This window comes from Balaenoptera ricei, chromosome 5, assembly GCF_028023285.1.
Source record: "Balaenoptera ricei isolate mBalRic1 chromosome 5, mBalRic1.hap2, whole genome shotgun sequence".
Classification (NCBI taxonomy): domain Eukaryota; kingdom Metazoa; phylum Chordata; class Mammalia; order Artiodactyla; family Balaenopteridae; genus Balaenoptera; species Balaenoptera ricei.
Window position 1 is genome coordinate 36,825,872 of NC_082643.1, and position 15,926 is coordinate 36,841,797.

At 43.3% G+C, this 15,926-nt stretch overlaps 1 protein-coding gene across 5 annotated transcripts in view; it reads left to right on the forward strand.

The window, feature by feature from the left end:
- The window catches only part of TMEM131L (transmembrane 131 like), a 159,655-nt gene that overhangs the window by 126,899 nt on the left and 16,830 nt on the right, over positions 1–15,926 (forward strand). For 4 of the 5 annotated variants that reach the window (XM_059922639.1, XM_059922641.1, XM_059922643.1 and 1 more), the window contains 3 exons: positions 137–762; positions 6,450–6,598; positions 14,642–14,766. In XM_059922639.1, the coding sequence (XP_059778622.1) occupies positions 137–762; positions 6,450–6,598; positions 14,642–14,766 (900 nt within the window). The remainder of the gene's footprint in view (positions 1–136; positions 763–6,449; positions 6,599–14,641; positions 14,767–15,926) is intronic. The other variant, XM_059922640.1, reaches the window with a different exon arrangement.

Consider the following 15,926-nt stretch of genomic DNA (forward strand, 5'->3'; position numbering starts at 1 on the left):
GAGCTTTAGAGGAAGGAAAGGTGAGAACTCCTTGGTGTACCCCAGACTGCTCCCTCTTTCTCATGGAGTTAGAAACAGAGAGGGAGAGGTTTACTTGGTTTGCGTTTATGTTGAATGTCTTTCTTCTTAAATCCAGAAGCAATTGCAAGAACTTTCTCGATACCTACAGCCCCTCCGATAAAGGTCGAGGGAAAAGCTGCCTTCCGGTAAACCCCCCGCAGAGCAGGATCCAGAACGCGACGAAGAGGAGCCCGGCCACCTACAGCCATTCGCAGAAAAAGCACAAGTGCTCGGTCTATTATGGGAAACACAAAGCCAGCGCAGCCGTCGCTGGCAGTGCCAGCGCCCCTGCAGAGGACAAGCAGGCCTCGGGCCCAGGTGGCTCCCTGGCAGCTGCTAAAGAGGACGCATGCCCTGCCGGGGTGGGCGAGGCCTGGGTGGGCCTCAAGTACACAGGTGGCCTAAACGTCAACCTGCAGAAGAATCTAACTCTTCCCAAAATCTTACTGAGTAAAGAAGAAAACACACTGAAAAACGCAATTGCTGTCAGTAATACTTCTTCCGAATGTCACGTGAAGGAGGGAGTACAGACATGTATGTTTCCTAAGGAAACGGACCTTCAGATTTCAGAAAACATAGCTGAGCTCAAGGAGCGAGAGGTCTGTCCTCTGAAGACCCCTAAGAAACTACCTGAAAATCACTTGCCGAGAAATTCACCTCAGTGCCAGTCAGACTTGCCAGAAATTTCCAGGAAAAATAATGGTAATTTTTCCATCCTCCTTGGTGATTCTTCTCTCCTGTTTGTCTCCTGTCTGTTCTTAGTGGAATTTGTTCCCATCTATGAATTTAGTTTGAACTGTGGCTGCTGAATTTTTATTTCACACACAAAGTTTTATTAGCAAAGGTATAGATGTTGAAATACCATTTCTAAGAAGGAAAGTTTAGGACGGGACACCAAGTTTTTAGAGCATTGTGGTTAAGAAGTTTACTTTTTTCAGTACATTCATTATAATGATGCGAATGTCATATTGTATTGTTGGAATTTATGGACACCTCTTCCGAAGTATCTTTTATCTTGGCTTTTCAGACTATTTGCAAAAATCAATCAGCCTATGACATGTTTCTGACGGAACAAAACTTACCAACTCTCTGTATGTAACAGCTGCCACCATTGCATGCTCCTTGTCCCTGGTTCTTCTCTGGTCGTGTTTCTTGGTGAAAAGAAGGTAGATGTTCTCTCGTAGCAAATGCAGTTAATAAAAATGCAAGCAAAACTAGACTGGGAAGCCTACCTACACATACATTTGTCATTAAATCTTTAACTGATCCCTCTGGCTTCTGGCATAAGAGCCTGTGCTTATTTTTGTGTGTCTATCCTGACCATTTCGATAAGCACATTTCTACTCCCATTAAGAGTCAAATTTTTGACACTTTTTAATCTGGAAGAATCACTTACCTTTGATCTTATTTGAAACATCTAAATATAAATAACATCATATTTTTCACTCCTTGATATTGTAGAGAAGATTATATTAATAGATTGGCTGATTCTAATGAGCTTGATGCATTTAGTAGGGAAAATACCAACCTGAATTTTAAATGTTCCATCAAAGGACATTTCTAATTCAAAAGGAAGGCAGGGTCCTCTGAGTAGAACATGGTTTGGGCAATTTGTGCATCACTCCCGGTGCCCCTTGTTCCACCCTGTTGGTGCCGTTTCCCTGGCAGCGGTGCGCACGCTTGAAGAGGACTCCTGTTTGCAGGGCCAGCTATCCCCACGGCCTCTCCCCCAGCGTGTGAGTGCGCCCCCTGGATGAAGCCTCTACCAGATCTCCATGAAGTCACAGCATTCCTTGTCTGAGGGTGTTGATGGTGGGGCAGTGGGGTGTCTGTTCATCCATTTCTGTCCGGACACTGTCTAGGGCCCAGACTACAAAACTCTCATGAAAGGGTGAAATTATGGAGTGAGTCTAGCTGGGTTTTTCTCTTCTTTCATGTGTCATTTAGGCCTGAGGACAGTATTTGACATAGGCTGACTTTACACAAACTTAAGATCAGACTGGTTTGAAGGACTTGTTCCTCCAGAAGTGCGTCTTCTGTGGTCCATTGCATCCATCAGACATCTGGTTAGATGTGCCTGCAGAATGCAAGGGCTGTGGCCTTGTGGGCGGATGGATGGGAAGGCCTTCTGCTGCATCAGAGCTCTTTGAAGGGCGTGGACCAGCCATGTAGTGCCAGGGTGGGTCAGAGGATTCGGCTTGGTGCTCCTGGATCCTCTTGTGCAGTACATGCTGTTTAATGCCTGTAGTTGAGCCTAGATGACCATATAATATCTAATAACACTTCAGCAAGTGTGAGTAAATTTAATAAGGGAGCCCACAAACATAGGGTTTGCTGGTATCATTGTAGATGGCAAACCTGCCCCGAACCTTTCCTCCCTGTACAGATGACTGGTATGCTTATAATGCTTTAAATGAAAACCAATCTCTCACTTCAAGAATATTTTTAAAACTGCTCTTTAGCTGACTTGTCAGCCTGTTAAGCAGTATCAGGGTGATTGCTGGTCAGATCACATAAGAGTTGATGAAAGAACTTTGGCTTTCCACCATGTTCATACCAGCAAATTCAAAGGCGCTAATTTGCAGCCCTGTATTTCTCTCCAGAATTAATCTGTCAGCAGGAGGTTCCTCACAGGGAAATCCATTCACTGACATGTATTTGGTTCTGACTGTTTTCTGTTTACATCACTATTCTAGGAAAATATCAAAGAGGTTAAAAAGTAAACAAGTGGCCTGCCATCAATTTACAATTTAAACATTTTAAAGAATTGAGAATTTTAAAAATAAGAAAGGACTGAGAAATTTAGGGGAAGCAAATTGTAGTTTGAAGGTAAGATATGGAGTCTTTTGGTCATATTGAGGGTTCGGGGTTCCTTTGTCAGATTTTGAAGGAAAGCATTGTAATAAGCTGGCAGATGGTGACAGGCAGGGGCTCACAGTGTGTAAAGAACACTCAAGAATGAGAAAACCAAAAATGTAAGAACCTTCCAAGTTTCCACTTCCAACTTTGAGCATCAGTCCTTTTCTTACTTTGAAAAGGATTTCACTTTGTGTTTCCATCTTAAGATCCTTTCTAGAATCTGAAGAAAACAGCTTCAGTCTTGCGAGCTGAACTGATGGCCTCTCGGGAACTTCCACTCACTCAGTTGAAACCAGTCAGTGTCTGTGCCACATGCTAGCCATTTTTCCCAAAGTACACAGACGTTCTTAGAACCAGGTCTAGTGACAAGACTGCCTTTGGGAACGGGGACTGGGGAGGTGGCCTTTCTCCCGAGAGTGCCTGAAATGGCATCCCGAACCTGCCAGAACTCCTGGAGGTGCCTGAAGCACTGTGCCTTCTCTTATTCTGAGACAGTTTTTTTTTCGGAGGGTAACTTCTTGTGTGAGAACGAAATCTTCCAGGCTGTGTATTAATGGCTCTGGCTACGTGCTCACCGTTGTTGTTGTGGAGAAACAGAGTGTTTTCTGAATAACAGAAAATGTGTCACCCCCTTCCTCCTCTTTCTCCTGCCTCCTCCTGAGAGTCCTGTAGTAAATCATAAATTAAAATTCCCGTTAGAAATGCAGTCTCTTGACAGATTCTTCAGGGCTCTGTTTCACACACTTGTTTTTTGGCATCAGCCTGTCAAACAACCGTGAAACAGCGACGCCTTCCAAGCATGTGTTACACGGTCCAGAGTCTCTTGATGCTCTGACAACAGCAGGGCTTTATGTGTCATGTAAGTGATCTTTTGAAATTTGTCTCTTTTCAAAATGTTTATAACTGTTATTTTTTCATTATATGATCAAAATAATACAGACTTAGAATTAGAGCTAGAGGCAAATTGCTTCTGGCCTCAGGAATAGTTAGGAAATTTGTCATTGTTTCTGCTTATAATAATGTAAAGGATAATGGACTTTTAAATTTAATAATACCCTAAAACCTTGAAATTAATAGCACATGAAAGTTTTCACTGAATTAGATAGATACCTCCAAAATTTCTGAAATACCAATATTTGCAGAAATTCAAAAAATAGTCTCATTTGCTTACAGATACTGATAACTGGAAATGAAGATCTAGTGGTTTACTCAAAATATATCATACAATTAGATTTGATTCAGTAGAAATCCAAGTCGGATTCTGGCCCGTTAACTTGCTCCTGTTCTTGTATTTGTTTTGTTATCTTTGTGGCTCAAATACTCCTACTCCGTGAGATAAATGGCAGAAAAACGTATAATGCTGTGAGTAAGCACGCTTAGTAGGATGCCATGGGATGGCTCCATTTTTTAAATGAAGTATATGCTCACGGTATTTCTGAATTCTTGAATATTGTCGTGATAGAATTTCTCAAAGGCTGAATTTGAATTCATTTTATTGTTGGTCCTAATTCTTGGCCCCCACAATAGGCATTAGTAATTTTCGGAGAGTCTGTGCTTTATCCCTTTTTAGGGGGTAGTTTAGTGTTGGATATTAAATTTGGATCCTTCCTAAGAAACTTTGATGACTAATACTTTTAGTGCTATTCTTGGCCTGAAGAAAGCTTGAGGAAAACCATTTTCTCATGAATTAAGACCCTAGGAAAGTCACAGCACATTTTTGGAGGAGAATATCTATATACTGTTCATACCGATGGCTTCCGGAATCCGAAGTGATGTCTTTGTTTATGATGTCTTTTTCTGTTTGGACCCTGTCTCCCTTGCTCTTGGCTCTTTCCCGGCTCATTCACGGTCCTGGATGGTTTCCTCTGTGGGTGTCTCACACCCAGTCTGTGTTGCAGAGGAATTTATGCTTCCCCAGCATTTTTATAGCTACGTAATATTTACATAATTCTCCGTTAACAAAATAAAAGAATGCTTACCTTTTAAGTGTTATTGTTGAAATGTATGCATCTTGCTTTGAGTGAGCTTGATTTGTAGCTTCAGGATTGCAGAGTCTGGAGGGCGTTTGACCCCCTCCTGTCTTTTGGGTTGAGAGCCTCGTGCAGCCCCAGGCCCCTCAGCAGGGCCGGATGGGAGTGGGCAGCCTGCTCTGCTGTGATGTATTTGCACTGTGGGCATCTACCCTTTCTCAGATGGCCAAGGTGTCGTGAGGGATTTTCAGTTAAAGAAAAAAGGGGAAGGTATTGAAATCCTTTCTGATTCATATTAGAACACTGAGCCCAGTTATGGTGGGGTTGAGGTCTGTTTGACCATATGTCAAAGTCAAGGATAGAAGAAGAAATACACTTAGTGAAGTCACTTGAAAAAACAAAGGAAAGGTCACATTTCAGATGTGGTTCCTGCCGGTGCAGACCTTGCCAGCGTGATTGTCTCGCGCTTGGTTCTCACCCCGCAGGTGCTGTTCCCAGGGCAGGTGGGCGTTTCCTGCAGGAGATGGCCCTGCCCTCCAGCTGTTCATGTGTCTATTGGTGGTGACCCTTTATATTTCTGTCTGTTCTGGTTGCATCTTCATAACAGTCAGGCAGGGTAGGCAGAGGAAGTGGTATTGTCATTTCATAAATAAGGAAACTAGCTCAGGGAGCTTAAGAGACTTACTTCTGATCAGTAAAACTAATTAGTGTCTGAGTCATGACCAGAACCCAAGATCTTACCTCCCTCTCTCCCTCCCGTAACTTAAAAAAAATTGTGGTAAAGTATATATAACCTAAGTTACCATTTTAAATTGTAAAGCTCAGTGGCATTAAGTACATTCACATCATTTTACAGCCATCACTGTCATCCATTTCCAGAACTTTTTTCATCATCCCAAACAGAAACTCCATACCCATTAAGCAATAATTACCCGTACTCTGTCCCTCCACCCCCTGGTAGCCACCATTCTACTTTTTATCTCAATGAATTTGATGACTCTAGGTCCCTCAAACAAATAGGATCACATGATATTTATCTTGTGACTGGCTTATTTCACTCAGTATAATGTCTTCAAGGTTCATCCATGTTGTGTCATGTTTCGGAACTTCATTCCTTTTTTTCCTCATCTTAACCATTTTTGTGTGTACAGTTCAGTAATGCTAATTATATTCACATTGTAGTGCAGTGAATCATTCCTTTTTAAGGCTAATGGTGTTCCATGGTATTTACCACATTTTGTTTATCCATCCATTCGTCCATGCACATTTGGGTTGTTTCTGCCTTTTGACTTTCATGAATAATGCCACTATGAATAATGGTGTGCCCCTGCACTTTCTTCCCATGACCTCTTTTAACGACTGCTTGTAAAACTCTTAATATAAGTACATTTTCACCTATAAACAAAATAAATTTCTAGAGCATTGTGGATTTCAAAATAGTCCTTAAGTCTAAATCTCATTAAATCAAATGAGATTGTTTGGTGTAGGAAGAAGATTTAACTATGGGGAATGTGAATGGAAATTATTAGCTAGAAATTGAATCATTTTTATTTATTCAAGGGAATAACCAGCAAGTGCCTGTCAAGAATGAAGTAGACAATTGTGAAACTTTGAAAAAGGTTGACACAAAGTCTTCTTCAGAAAAGAAGATTCACAAAGCGTCTAAAGAAGACGTATGTTCTGAGAAGCAGGATGTACCTTCAGTCGAGGTCTGTATTCCTTTCTTTCTTGCCTATTAGAACAAAACCCAGGTTTAGGACTTAGAGTGCAAATATCTATGTAATAACTGTACATCTGTATTTCATACTTTTCAAAGAGGATAGTTATGTATTTGAATCCACATTGATAATTGGTGAGGTTCATGTATTCAGAAAGTTTATTTATCTTCTAATTATACAGGAGATACTAAAACAATTTTTGGTGATACCAGATAGCTTTTATTCTCAAGAGAAGCTGTTCTTAAGCAAATGGGTTAACTCCTGGGTAAAGATGGTGGAGTAGAACCAGATCACATATCTTGCCTCTCCAGTTGTTACCCAACATCCATTTTTAGGGCAAAATCTTGCTGAGTTAGAAGCATTATCCAGAATCCACAGGAGAAGGATGCCTTTCTAGCTTCAGTGCATGGGCCCTGGTGTGACAGAATCCCAGAAGAGAGGGCAAAGTTTGTGCACTGTCTCAGCCAGCTCTTTCCCTTCCCACTGTGTAGGCCACTGCAAAGTGTCTAGAAAGCAGAACCCAGCCCTGTATCTCATAGGAACTAAAGTTCCCAGATAAAGGTGGGAAAGGGATTTTGGAGAATTTATTTACTTCACAACAGGACAGAGCTATCTGTGTATTAGCACAAGCACAGTGAAAAAAATAACATTGCAACTGTTCAAATATACTATAGTAAAAAATGAAGGAAAGGAGTAGAACATACAGAAGACAGACCAAGATCCCAATCTAGATGAAAACATATCCAGAGACCTGAAGGGAACTCTGAAAATACTTCACACTATAGACTATGAATTCAATAAAATTCTAGCTTTTAAAAGCAAATTAATATACTACGATGAGGTTGGAAGAGATATTGTAAAGCTAAGTCAATAAATGTAGACAGTACATTACCTATTCAGTGGCTGAAAATTGACTTATTGACCTGAAGGAAAGGCTTTGAGATAATCAGAGTGAATGTGGAGGAAAAATTTTAAGAGATTTTAGATTTTGGAGAAAAGATGATGATAGATAAGGGAACAAAGACAAAAACAGTGCAACATCAGAATAATGATTGTCTCAGTAAATGGCCCAACAGCGGATCAGAAAAGTATTCAGAGACGTAATAGAAGAAAAATTTCCCAATGTGAGTGAAAAACTGAATTTAAAGATCCAAAGGCACACTGTGTACACCAGGAAAAGCTGATGTGTGTGTGATATTGGACATAGGCACATCCTGGTTAAGGTGTTGAACTTAAAGCTTAAAGAATTGTGCGGAAAAGGCAGGAAAATCAAGAAAGACACACCTAGGCTTGCCTCAGACTTTGTAGAAACATCTAATGTCTGAGAACAGTGGAACAGTATCTTCGAGAGAATGAAAATGTGAACACGAACATTACGTCCAGCGAAGCTGGCACTCAGGCACGAAAGCAACAGACATTCATCTGTAAACTCAAATGAACTTGGGAGACTTCCTTGAAAAATGAAGTTAGTGAAATTTAGCCAACCAGGATAGAAGTTTGAGGAAGCTGTGTTAAATGTCTTTTGAGGTTTCTGTCCATTTTATATTCAGAACTTTGGTTAAACAGTGGGAAGTTATGGTTGCAAAACAGATTGCAAATATTAAAACTTTAACAAAACAAAAATAGTAATAAAATCTGCAAAAATGGGGTGAGACTGAAAGGTAAGTGAAAGTAAGTTTTAATTTTATCTTTCTTGGTAGCGAGCCAATCCTGTGCAAAACTGAAACATGTAGTTTAAAAGGGTGAAAACCTACGAAAATATCTTTCACCATCTTTTCCTTAACCTTAGAGAGATCCTTAGGCAATTAATGTATCATGTGGAGAAGAAGTAATTATTGAATGTTGGCGTTCCTTTGGTTCTACTTCATTTTCTTCTAAATTCAAATAAAATTGAGCCTTAAATTTGTATTTAAAAATAGTGCATGGTCCTAGTGTTCTAAATTTCTCCCGTCAGCTGTCCTCCCATCCTTATGTATGTATAGGTTCTTAAAAAGACACATTAAAGAATAAGGTTTGCCAAATAATCAGTGGGAGAACCTGCTTATTTCTGAGTGATGGGATTTTGCATGATTTCTTTTCTCCTTCTTTATGCTACTCAATTTTTGCTTAAACTCTACAAAAAGCATGCATTTTTCATTTAAGTAAATGGAATGAGAGTGATACCAAATAAGAAAATCGCAGACATTCCAAACCAGGAATTTGTGGTCTGTCAAGAAAGACATTTCCATGTAGTCAAGTGCTAAAGTCAGTGCATAGTAGAGGGGATTGCAGAGATGGGAATGTCAGCTTAGCTTGCAGGGGCCATGGGAAGCCCCGAGGAGGAAGGAACTTGTGCAGGGGGAGTGTAGAGAAGCAGAGGAGGGGAGGGGGGCAGCCGGCACCACCCGGTCTCGTGGCATGGTTGGGAGCAGTGAGCGAGTCGTCTGACCGAGAAGGAGCTCAGTCAGGAGGGGGAAGGAAGGGGAGGGCAGAGGCAGAGTCCTGCCAGCTTGCCAAGGCCCTCGCATGCCAACTCAGAGTTTAGACTTTAGTCCGTGGATCTCAGTTGGAGAAACAATGAAGTAAGTGAGGACAAGCACTAGGAAGGGAAGGTTGCCTGCTCAGGAATTTCAGGATCAAATTTTTAAAAGCACATTGGTCCAAACAGAAAAGTCTTTTTGGAGGATTTGGCCTGAGGGTGGCCAGTTTGGGGACCCTGCTGCAAATCATGGAATGCTGTCGAAGGGTTCTGAACCGGGCAGGGGGTGGGGGGCAGAGGATGGTGGACAAGAAATGGAAAACAACCTGCGGGCTGTGATCTTCTTGAAGGTCGTAATTGAGTATCTTTCAATTCAGTTTCATGGAGATGGGCAGGGTACCTGTTATAAAGAGCCAGTGTGGTGGTTTAGCGAGTGCTTGAATGAATGTGTGAATAATGCATTTCTGAAGGATCAGTCCTAGTGTTTTGGAGGCTGGGTTGGGGAGGGCAGAAATGGATACCAGCTCTCTTCTCACCAGGAGGCTACTCCTCTGCTGGGAGGTGTGATGTAATCAAGATTCTGTTTGGGCAGGAGCAGGGGTGAAGGATGGGAAGAGGAGGTAGGAGACAGTGTAGAAGAAAGACCAGCTGGACTTCTTAGCACCTGATTGCATAAAGGGGAGGAGCTGGCTTTGCTTGCAGAGCCATTTGCAAAAAACAGCTCCAAGGTTTTAAGTCTGGGTAACTAGAAGATGGGGAGTTGGAGCTTCATTTTTATGTCTGTCAGGGCCGTTTTGCCTCATGGTTAGCAGCATGGACTTTGCAGCTGGTGTGAACCCAGCTCGACACTTACTCTGTAACATCGGGCGAGTTACTCAACATCGCAGTTTCCTCATGTGAAAAATGAGAGTAATAATAGTATCTCTGCCTCATAGGTTCGTGAGGACTGGAGGAGTGAATGTAACAAGTGCTTCGAATAGCAGCACTTGTGAAGCACTGCCCAGTAGTAAGAATCAAAGAGGTGACAGGTGTGACTGTGGTCATTGCCGACAGAGGGGGTTGGCTGGACTTGGATGTGGCAGAGCCTGGTAGATGGGAGATACCAAGCCAGAGCTGCCATGGCGAGGCCGGCCCATGCCTGGGACTTGGGAGTTGTCCCCGTGGAGTTTAGAATTGAAGGGTGACGTGAGTTCTCTGAGGTGTGCATGGAGACCGGCGGCCTGAGTCTGCTTGATGGAGCAGGTATAGTGACGGAGGGCAGGCACGCCGGCCGGGCCATGGAGACAGGACACGCAATCAGGAGCAGAAGTCAAGTCATTGGATCTGGGGGAGGAGAGACTGGACTCATTGGGAACGGGGACGTCCGTGCTGCCCTGCAATGAAGTGGAAGACGAAGCTGAGCAATGCCAACCCCTCCCAGATGTGTCCTGGGAGGAGAGGTGGGAACTGATCACCGCAGGGCCCTCGGTGCAGGGCTGTCTGGAGGGGACCCTGAGGTCAGGCTGGGGATGCTGCACCGTCTTCTGCGTGTGTGGGTGCCGTGCCCCCACCTCACATGCCCCCCAGCCCCTAAGTCTCCCCTGGCTCCCGTCCAGACTTGCCCCCTGTGCCGGTGCCCTCGGCTGTGTCTTCACACCAGGTTGAGGAGGGCACGGGCCGTGTCTTGATCCCTGTCCGTGGCGCTCAGACACTTCTTGGCCTTGGTCCCAGGGCTTGGGTAGGTTCCTCCTTCCCTTCCTGGTCTGTGATCCTGGCGGGACAGACGTCTGCTCTGGGTGCAGGCAGCGGGCTTGGCTGCAGGGAGGCTGCAGCGGGGCCGAGGGTCTGGGGGCTTGGGCTGCGCTTGGGGCTCCGAGGCTCCTTGTAGTCACCTGGGCAGGATGGGGGCGGAGCTGTGGGCGGTCCTCTCTGCTGGCTCTGGGGGCCACTCTCAGGTTTGTAGGCTCTTCTTTAAACCCCCTTGAGTGTACTTTCCATTTCATTGTTCATTTGGAGAAAATCATTCTCAGTAAACACATTCCCAAGTGCAGTGCTCAGTGTTTGTTTTTCTTGTACGTTCTTGGAGCCTGACTTTGCAGCTTAGAAAATTGTACAGATCTGTCTATAGCACATGGGGAACATTCCTCCAGATTTATTGGCAAAGGAGGTTGAAGCCCAGATTTGGGAGCCACAAACTAAATTTTAATCCCAGCCCTGGCTGTTTATTTTCTTGTAAGCAGATCTTTTTTTATCCCCCTTAGAAAAGGAATTCATGATTATTACAGAAGCGTAAAGAAGGGAGGACAAGATCTGTCCAAAATGGACCACTTTTTGCATTTTTCTGTATTCTCTTCCTTCTCTATGCAAGTGTTTAAAAACTTGGGATAATTATTATTGTGTATATGGAGCTTTGTTATAACGTCGTAATTTTGAATTTTCTCAAGTTAGAAATTAATGGGAAACTTTGTTTTCAGTGGTTACATAACATTCCATCATTTAACTGTGCTGTAATCCAAACCATTCCCCTGCAGTTGGACATTAAAGTTGTTTGCAGCTTTTTATTTTCATAATAGCATGATGAACTAAGTCTGGCCTGTATATCTGGTGCATCCTTGCTATAGGTTTCTAGAAATAGAATTAGAGTGTCAACTGTCAGGGCCCCTGGTGTGTGCCGCCGGCTCGCTCTCCGGAAGCAGGGTCCCTGTTTCCCCTCATGCACGGTGCACAACAGCCATAGTGTTACTCTGGTCTCAGCAGCACCGTTTTTTGGCAAAATCTTGGTCAGTGGGATAGGTAAGTGATTGTGTTTTGTTTCTCATCTCAGTTTGCCTCCCTTACTATGGAAAAGTAAGCATTTTCCTTCATTTTTTGTAAAATTCTGAAAAACACAAGCAAAAAGTCATTCATCTAAGATCCTACCACTGACATTTTAAAAAATATATATTTTTTCTAAGTTAAGAAGTGAATGTCTAACCTAGTTTCTCTTGCCCTGCTGAGAGACACACGTGGTACCACACGCGGCTTCCCTAGCCTGTCCTCGTGTTTACAGGCATAAACACGCAGTGTCAACACACTTGTGTTTTTAAAGCCAAAATGGAAAGATGAAGTAATTGGTCTTTCCTAAAAACATACTTTTATTATTAACTATTTTGGAGGAACTCTTCATGTTTTTGGCCTTCTCTATTTCTCTTGTGAATTTTCATTTCATGTCCTTTACCCACTTTTCTATTGAGTGTTAGTGTTTTTTTCTTGTTTTCTATGAGAACATAGATGAAGGTATTAGCTCTTTGTCTATTAAATACTATCACAGATTTTTTTCTTAGTTTGCCCTTTCCCTCTTATTTTTATTCGCTTTGACTTATGTACAGTGGCTTTAAGAATGCCTTTGTGCAGTCAATCTGTGATTTCTCTTTGATTTCTTCCTTTTCTTTTACTAAAGCTTAGGAAATCTTATTTCCCCACCCTGCGGCCAGTTAAATTGTCCCTCATTCAGGGAGATCGGAGAACTTAGTTCAAATAATTCAACAATGATGATGATAATAGCTAAGTCTTATGTAAACTGCTTACTGCCGTCAGGTACTTTAATCCTCACAACAGCCTTTTGGAAGACCTGGGAAACCGAGGCAAAGAGAGGCTAAGTCACTTGCCCAAGATGAGTCAGCTTGTCACACGGAGTGAGGTTTAGACCAGGCAGTTTGGCCTCAGAGACTGGTCTTAATTTCAGGTCTGCGTGGACCCTTTCCGATCCCGGCTAGTCCTGCTTCCTCGCATGTGGCACCTCCCCACCAGAAAACAAAGAGCCGATTGCCCCTGTCTTCTTCCTCCCATTTCCTGAGAAGTCTGTTGCTTTGGCTCTCAGGTTGCTTTCCCCTCTGCCCCACCTGCGGCATCCGCTGCGGGCCTGTCCTCCCCCAACTGACCCCGGCCCCATGCCTCTGCACTGCCTGGTGCTTCTCTCTCGGTCTCTCTTTGTGTCACTCACACACACACACACACACACGCACACCCCTCTTCCCCAGCCCTCCTGTGTGTGCTGTGGACCCTGCTTCTCCAGCACTCCATCCACACCTCCTCGTCCAGCATGTCCCCCGTGCTCCTGAAACTCACTCTCCGATACTCACAGTAGGTGGCGATGCTTCTGACCACCAAGTCCCCGCTGGGTGTAGCCCTCCAGTGCCTGCCTTCTTGTGGCCTGTTATGCCATTCTAACCAGGTTGTGCTGAGAAGGCAGCCACGTCCAGAGTGACTCCTGCCCAGATCACCCTTCCTGGCTCCACTTGGGGCTGGTCCTTTATTTGTGGGTGACCCTGGAGGGACAGAAAGGTTCAGGTACTGGCTGTGTTGAAAAGCCTTTCTTGGCCCTTAAGGGGACAGAGTGAGGCAGGGGAGGGGCAGACTCTCCCCCTGCTCCCCCCCAGCAAAAGTTGGAAACTCACAGAGAGCAATACTTGAATAAATGTGGTTTGTATTTAATGTTTAACATTGGATCGCATCTGATCATACGTCTTTAATGTGTCTATTTGGCATCAAACTTAAACGATTAGCATACGGTCCTGTAGGATAGGACTTTGTATGTTTAACTTACCATGTTTTAAAAATGCCTTCAGAATGAGAAAAAAGGTAATACATATTGGGAGCAAAAATAAAGGAGTGTAAAGAAGAAAGCAAAAATACCATAATCCCACCACATGTACACTTAAAATATCATTTTATTTCTAGTGTTCGTTTATTGTAGTGAGCATATTGCTTTGATGGAAACATGAGGCTTTCAGTACCCCAGACATGTAATGTGCAGGCATCTAAAACCTTTTATTTTTCTTCTGCTTTAAAGGGGCAGCATGGTGGAAGGAAGAAAAGGAGAAAGTATTAGTAGACATTAGAGATATGAGCTACTTAAAAAGGGAGTCCCCCTCCCCTTGGGCCTGTTAGTAGACCATGCCTAACATTTCAAAGAGGAAAAAACCCAAATTAAAAAAAATTTTATTTATATGTACATATATATATATATACATACATATTATATATAATATATTTATGTCTCATGCTAAATTAAGTTTTTCAGAACCACATTAAAAAAACATCAAGCATATTCTTGGCATTATTTACTTGAAAAGCTTAAACTAGTTTGGAGCAGTCTCTGGAGTTTTGCCTGTTCTCCTAAAGTTCATCTATAAACAAATAAAAACATAAATACACAAATTACTCCTCAGTTGAGTTTTTACATGATTTTTCTTCAGTAGTAATTCATGTGAATTGCACATACCAAATAAACAGGTGAAGGTCGGAGGATTTATTGCTGCTGAGGTTAACGGCAAGCTGACCATAAATTACTAACAGATGTTTTTCCTTTTTAGCCCCTTAGAAATTTTATAGGCGACAATTTTTTTTTCTTTTTGCAGAGGCTGAGGGGAGGTAGAGAAAGAAGGGAAATGAAAACAGACTAGAGATTGAGAAATGTATGTCTGTTTTCACTAGTGCTGGAATGTTCTGAATTCAGATGGAGTTGGTCTTCAAAAGTTAAAAGAAAAAACCATACACAGGTTTTATTTGTGTTAGTAAGTTGAAACCCTTACTAAAATTTTCTTTTTCCTCTTTAGCAGGAAGATCCTTATAGGAAGAAGAAGCTTCAGGAGAAAAAAGACGGAAACTTACAAAATTTAAATTGGAATAAAAATCGAGCATGTAGAAAAAACAAGAAAAGGGGTGCTGCCCAGGTCTTGAGGTGTGTGATTTTTACAGTCCCTTTAAATTTTTCATCTATTATTTACTCTATAATTTTACATTTAGCTATTATGTTTCCATCTTATTTTTGTTACATTGGATACAGATAATATGAGAGTGTAGATGTTTGTGTTTTGAGATAAAGATATAGTCTTAAAAGTAACATATCTTCTGGTTATGTTTTTATTTATTTTGTTGAAAACCCCTTAAGATGAGCAAAATTTTAAAATTTTACTTAATAAAATGCAAAAAGCTATAGCAGGTTTTAGGGGAAAAGCAGAGCCACCCCTCCACACCAGGGGTGTTGGAGGAGCAGGTGGTAGAGGACCCCCGGGCACAGGCAGGCCCGCGGTCCCAGCTTGACCCTGACCGTCTGGGGTCCCGATAACGCAAGAGAATAGTCCCCACACATAGAATCTTTGCCCCGATCGATCGTCCAGCGGAAGGTAGGTTCTTCCGCTGTGGGAAGTGAGCTGCAGATACTGTGAGGTTTGCCTGAAGCCCCGGAGCTGGTCAGGGGCAGAGCCGGACGTGACCCCAGGCAGTCAGGCAGCCTCCTTGGGAAACGTTGCTTCTTTTCTAACCTGTAAAATGAAGGTGCTGACGTGTTCGTGCGGATCCCATATGTCTAGGTTCCCAGAAGTAGCTCTCCAAGCCTAATTTTACATAAATTCTGCAGCTCGAGAATTTTTTCCTACCAGGTCAGTAGTGCATCCATTCTGACGCCACATACGGAGCGCCTCTGGCAGACTCGTGCCCCCGCGCCCTCCGCCCTGGTCCCTGGGGAGCCTGTCAGGTGGCTCTCGCGCTGACGAGCTCCCTGATTCCTGTCTCGAGTGGGCTTCGGAGCCTGTTTCCTCCCACCTTGCCCCTCCGTCCCCACCGCTCCGGCTTTTCTTCCTTTGAGCGCTGGCATCTGGGGATTTCTCTTTCTTGTGAGCTCAGCTAGGGACTTAAATGTGTTGCTGTCAGCTTTGTTCTCTAGCAGTTCCAGATTTGCATGGGGAAGGGACTCCACCCTGCTGTAGTGGTTGCTCTTGTGGTTGGGAGGGAACTGTGGCAGAACCGCCCACGTGGTAGCCAGGACCCCCGCATGGGGGCACGTAACACACTGCTTACAGCGTCTGCCCCCTTTGCGATCATGAGCTCGGACCCTGGGAT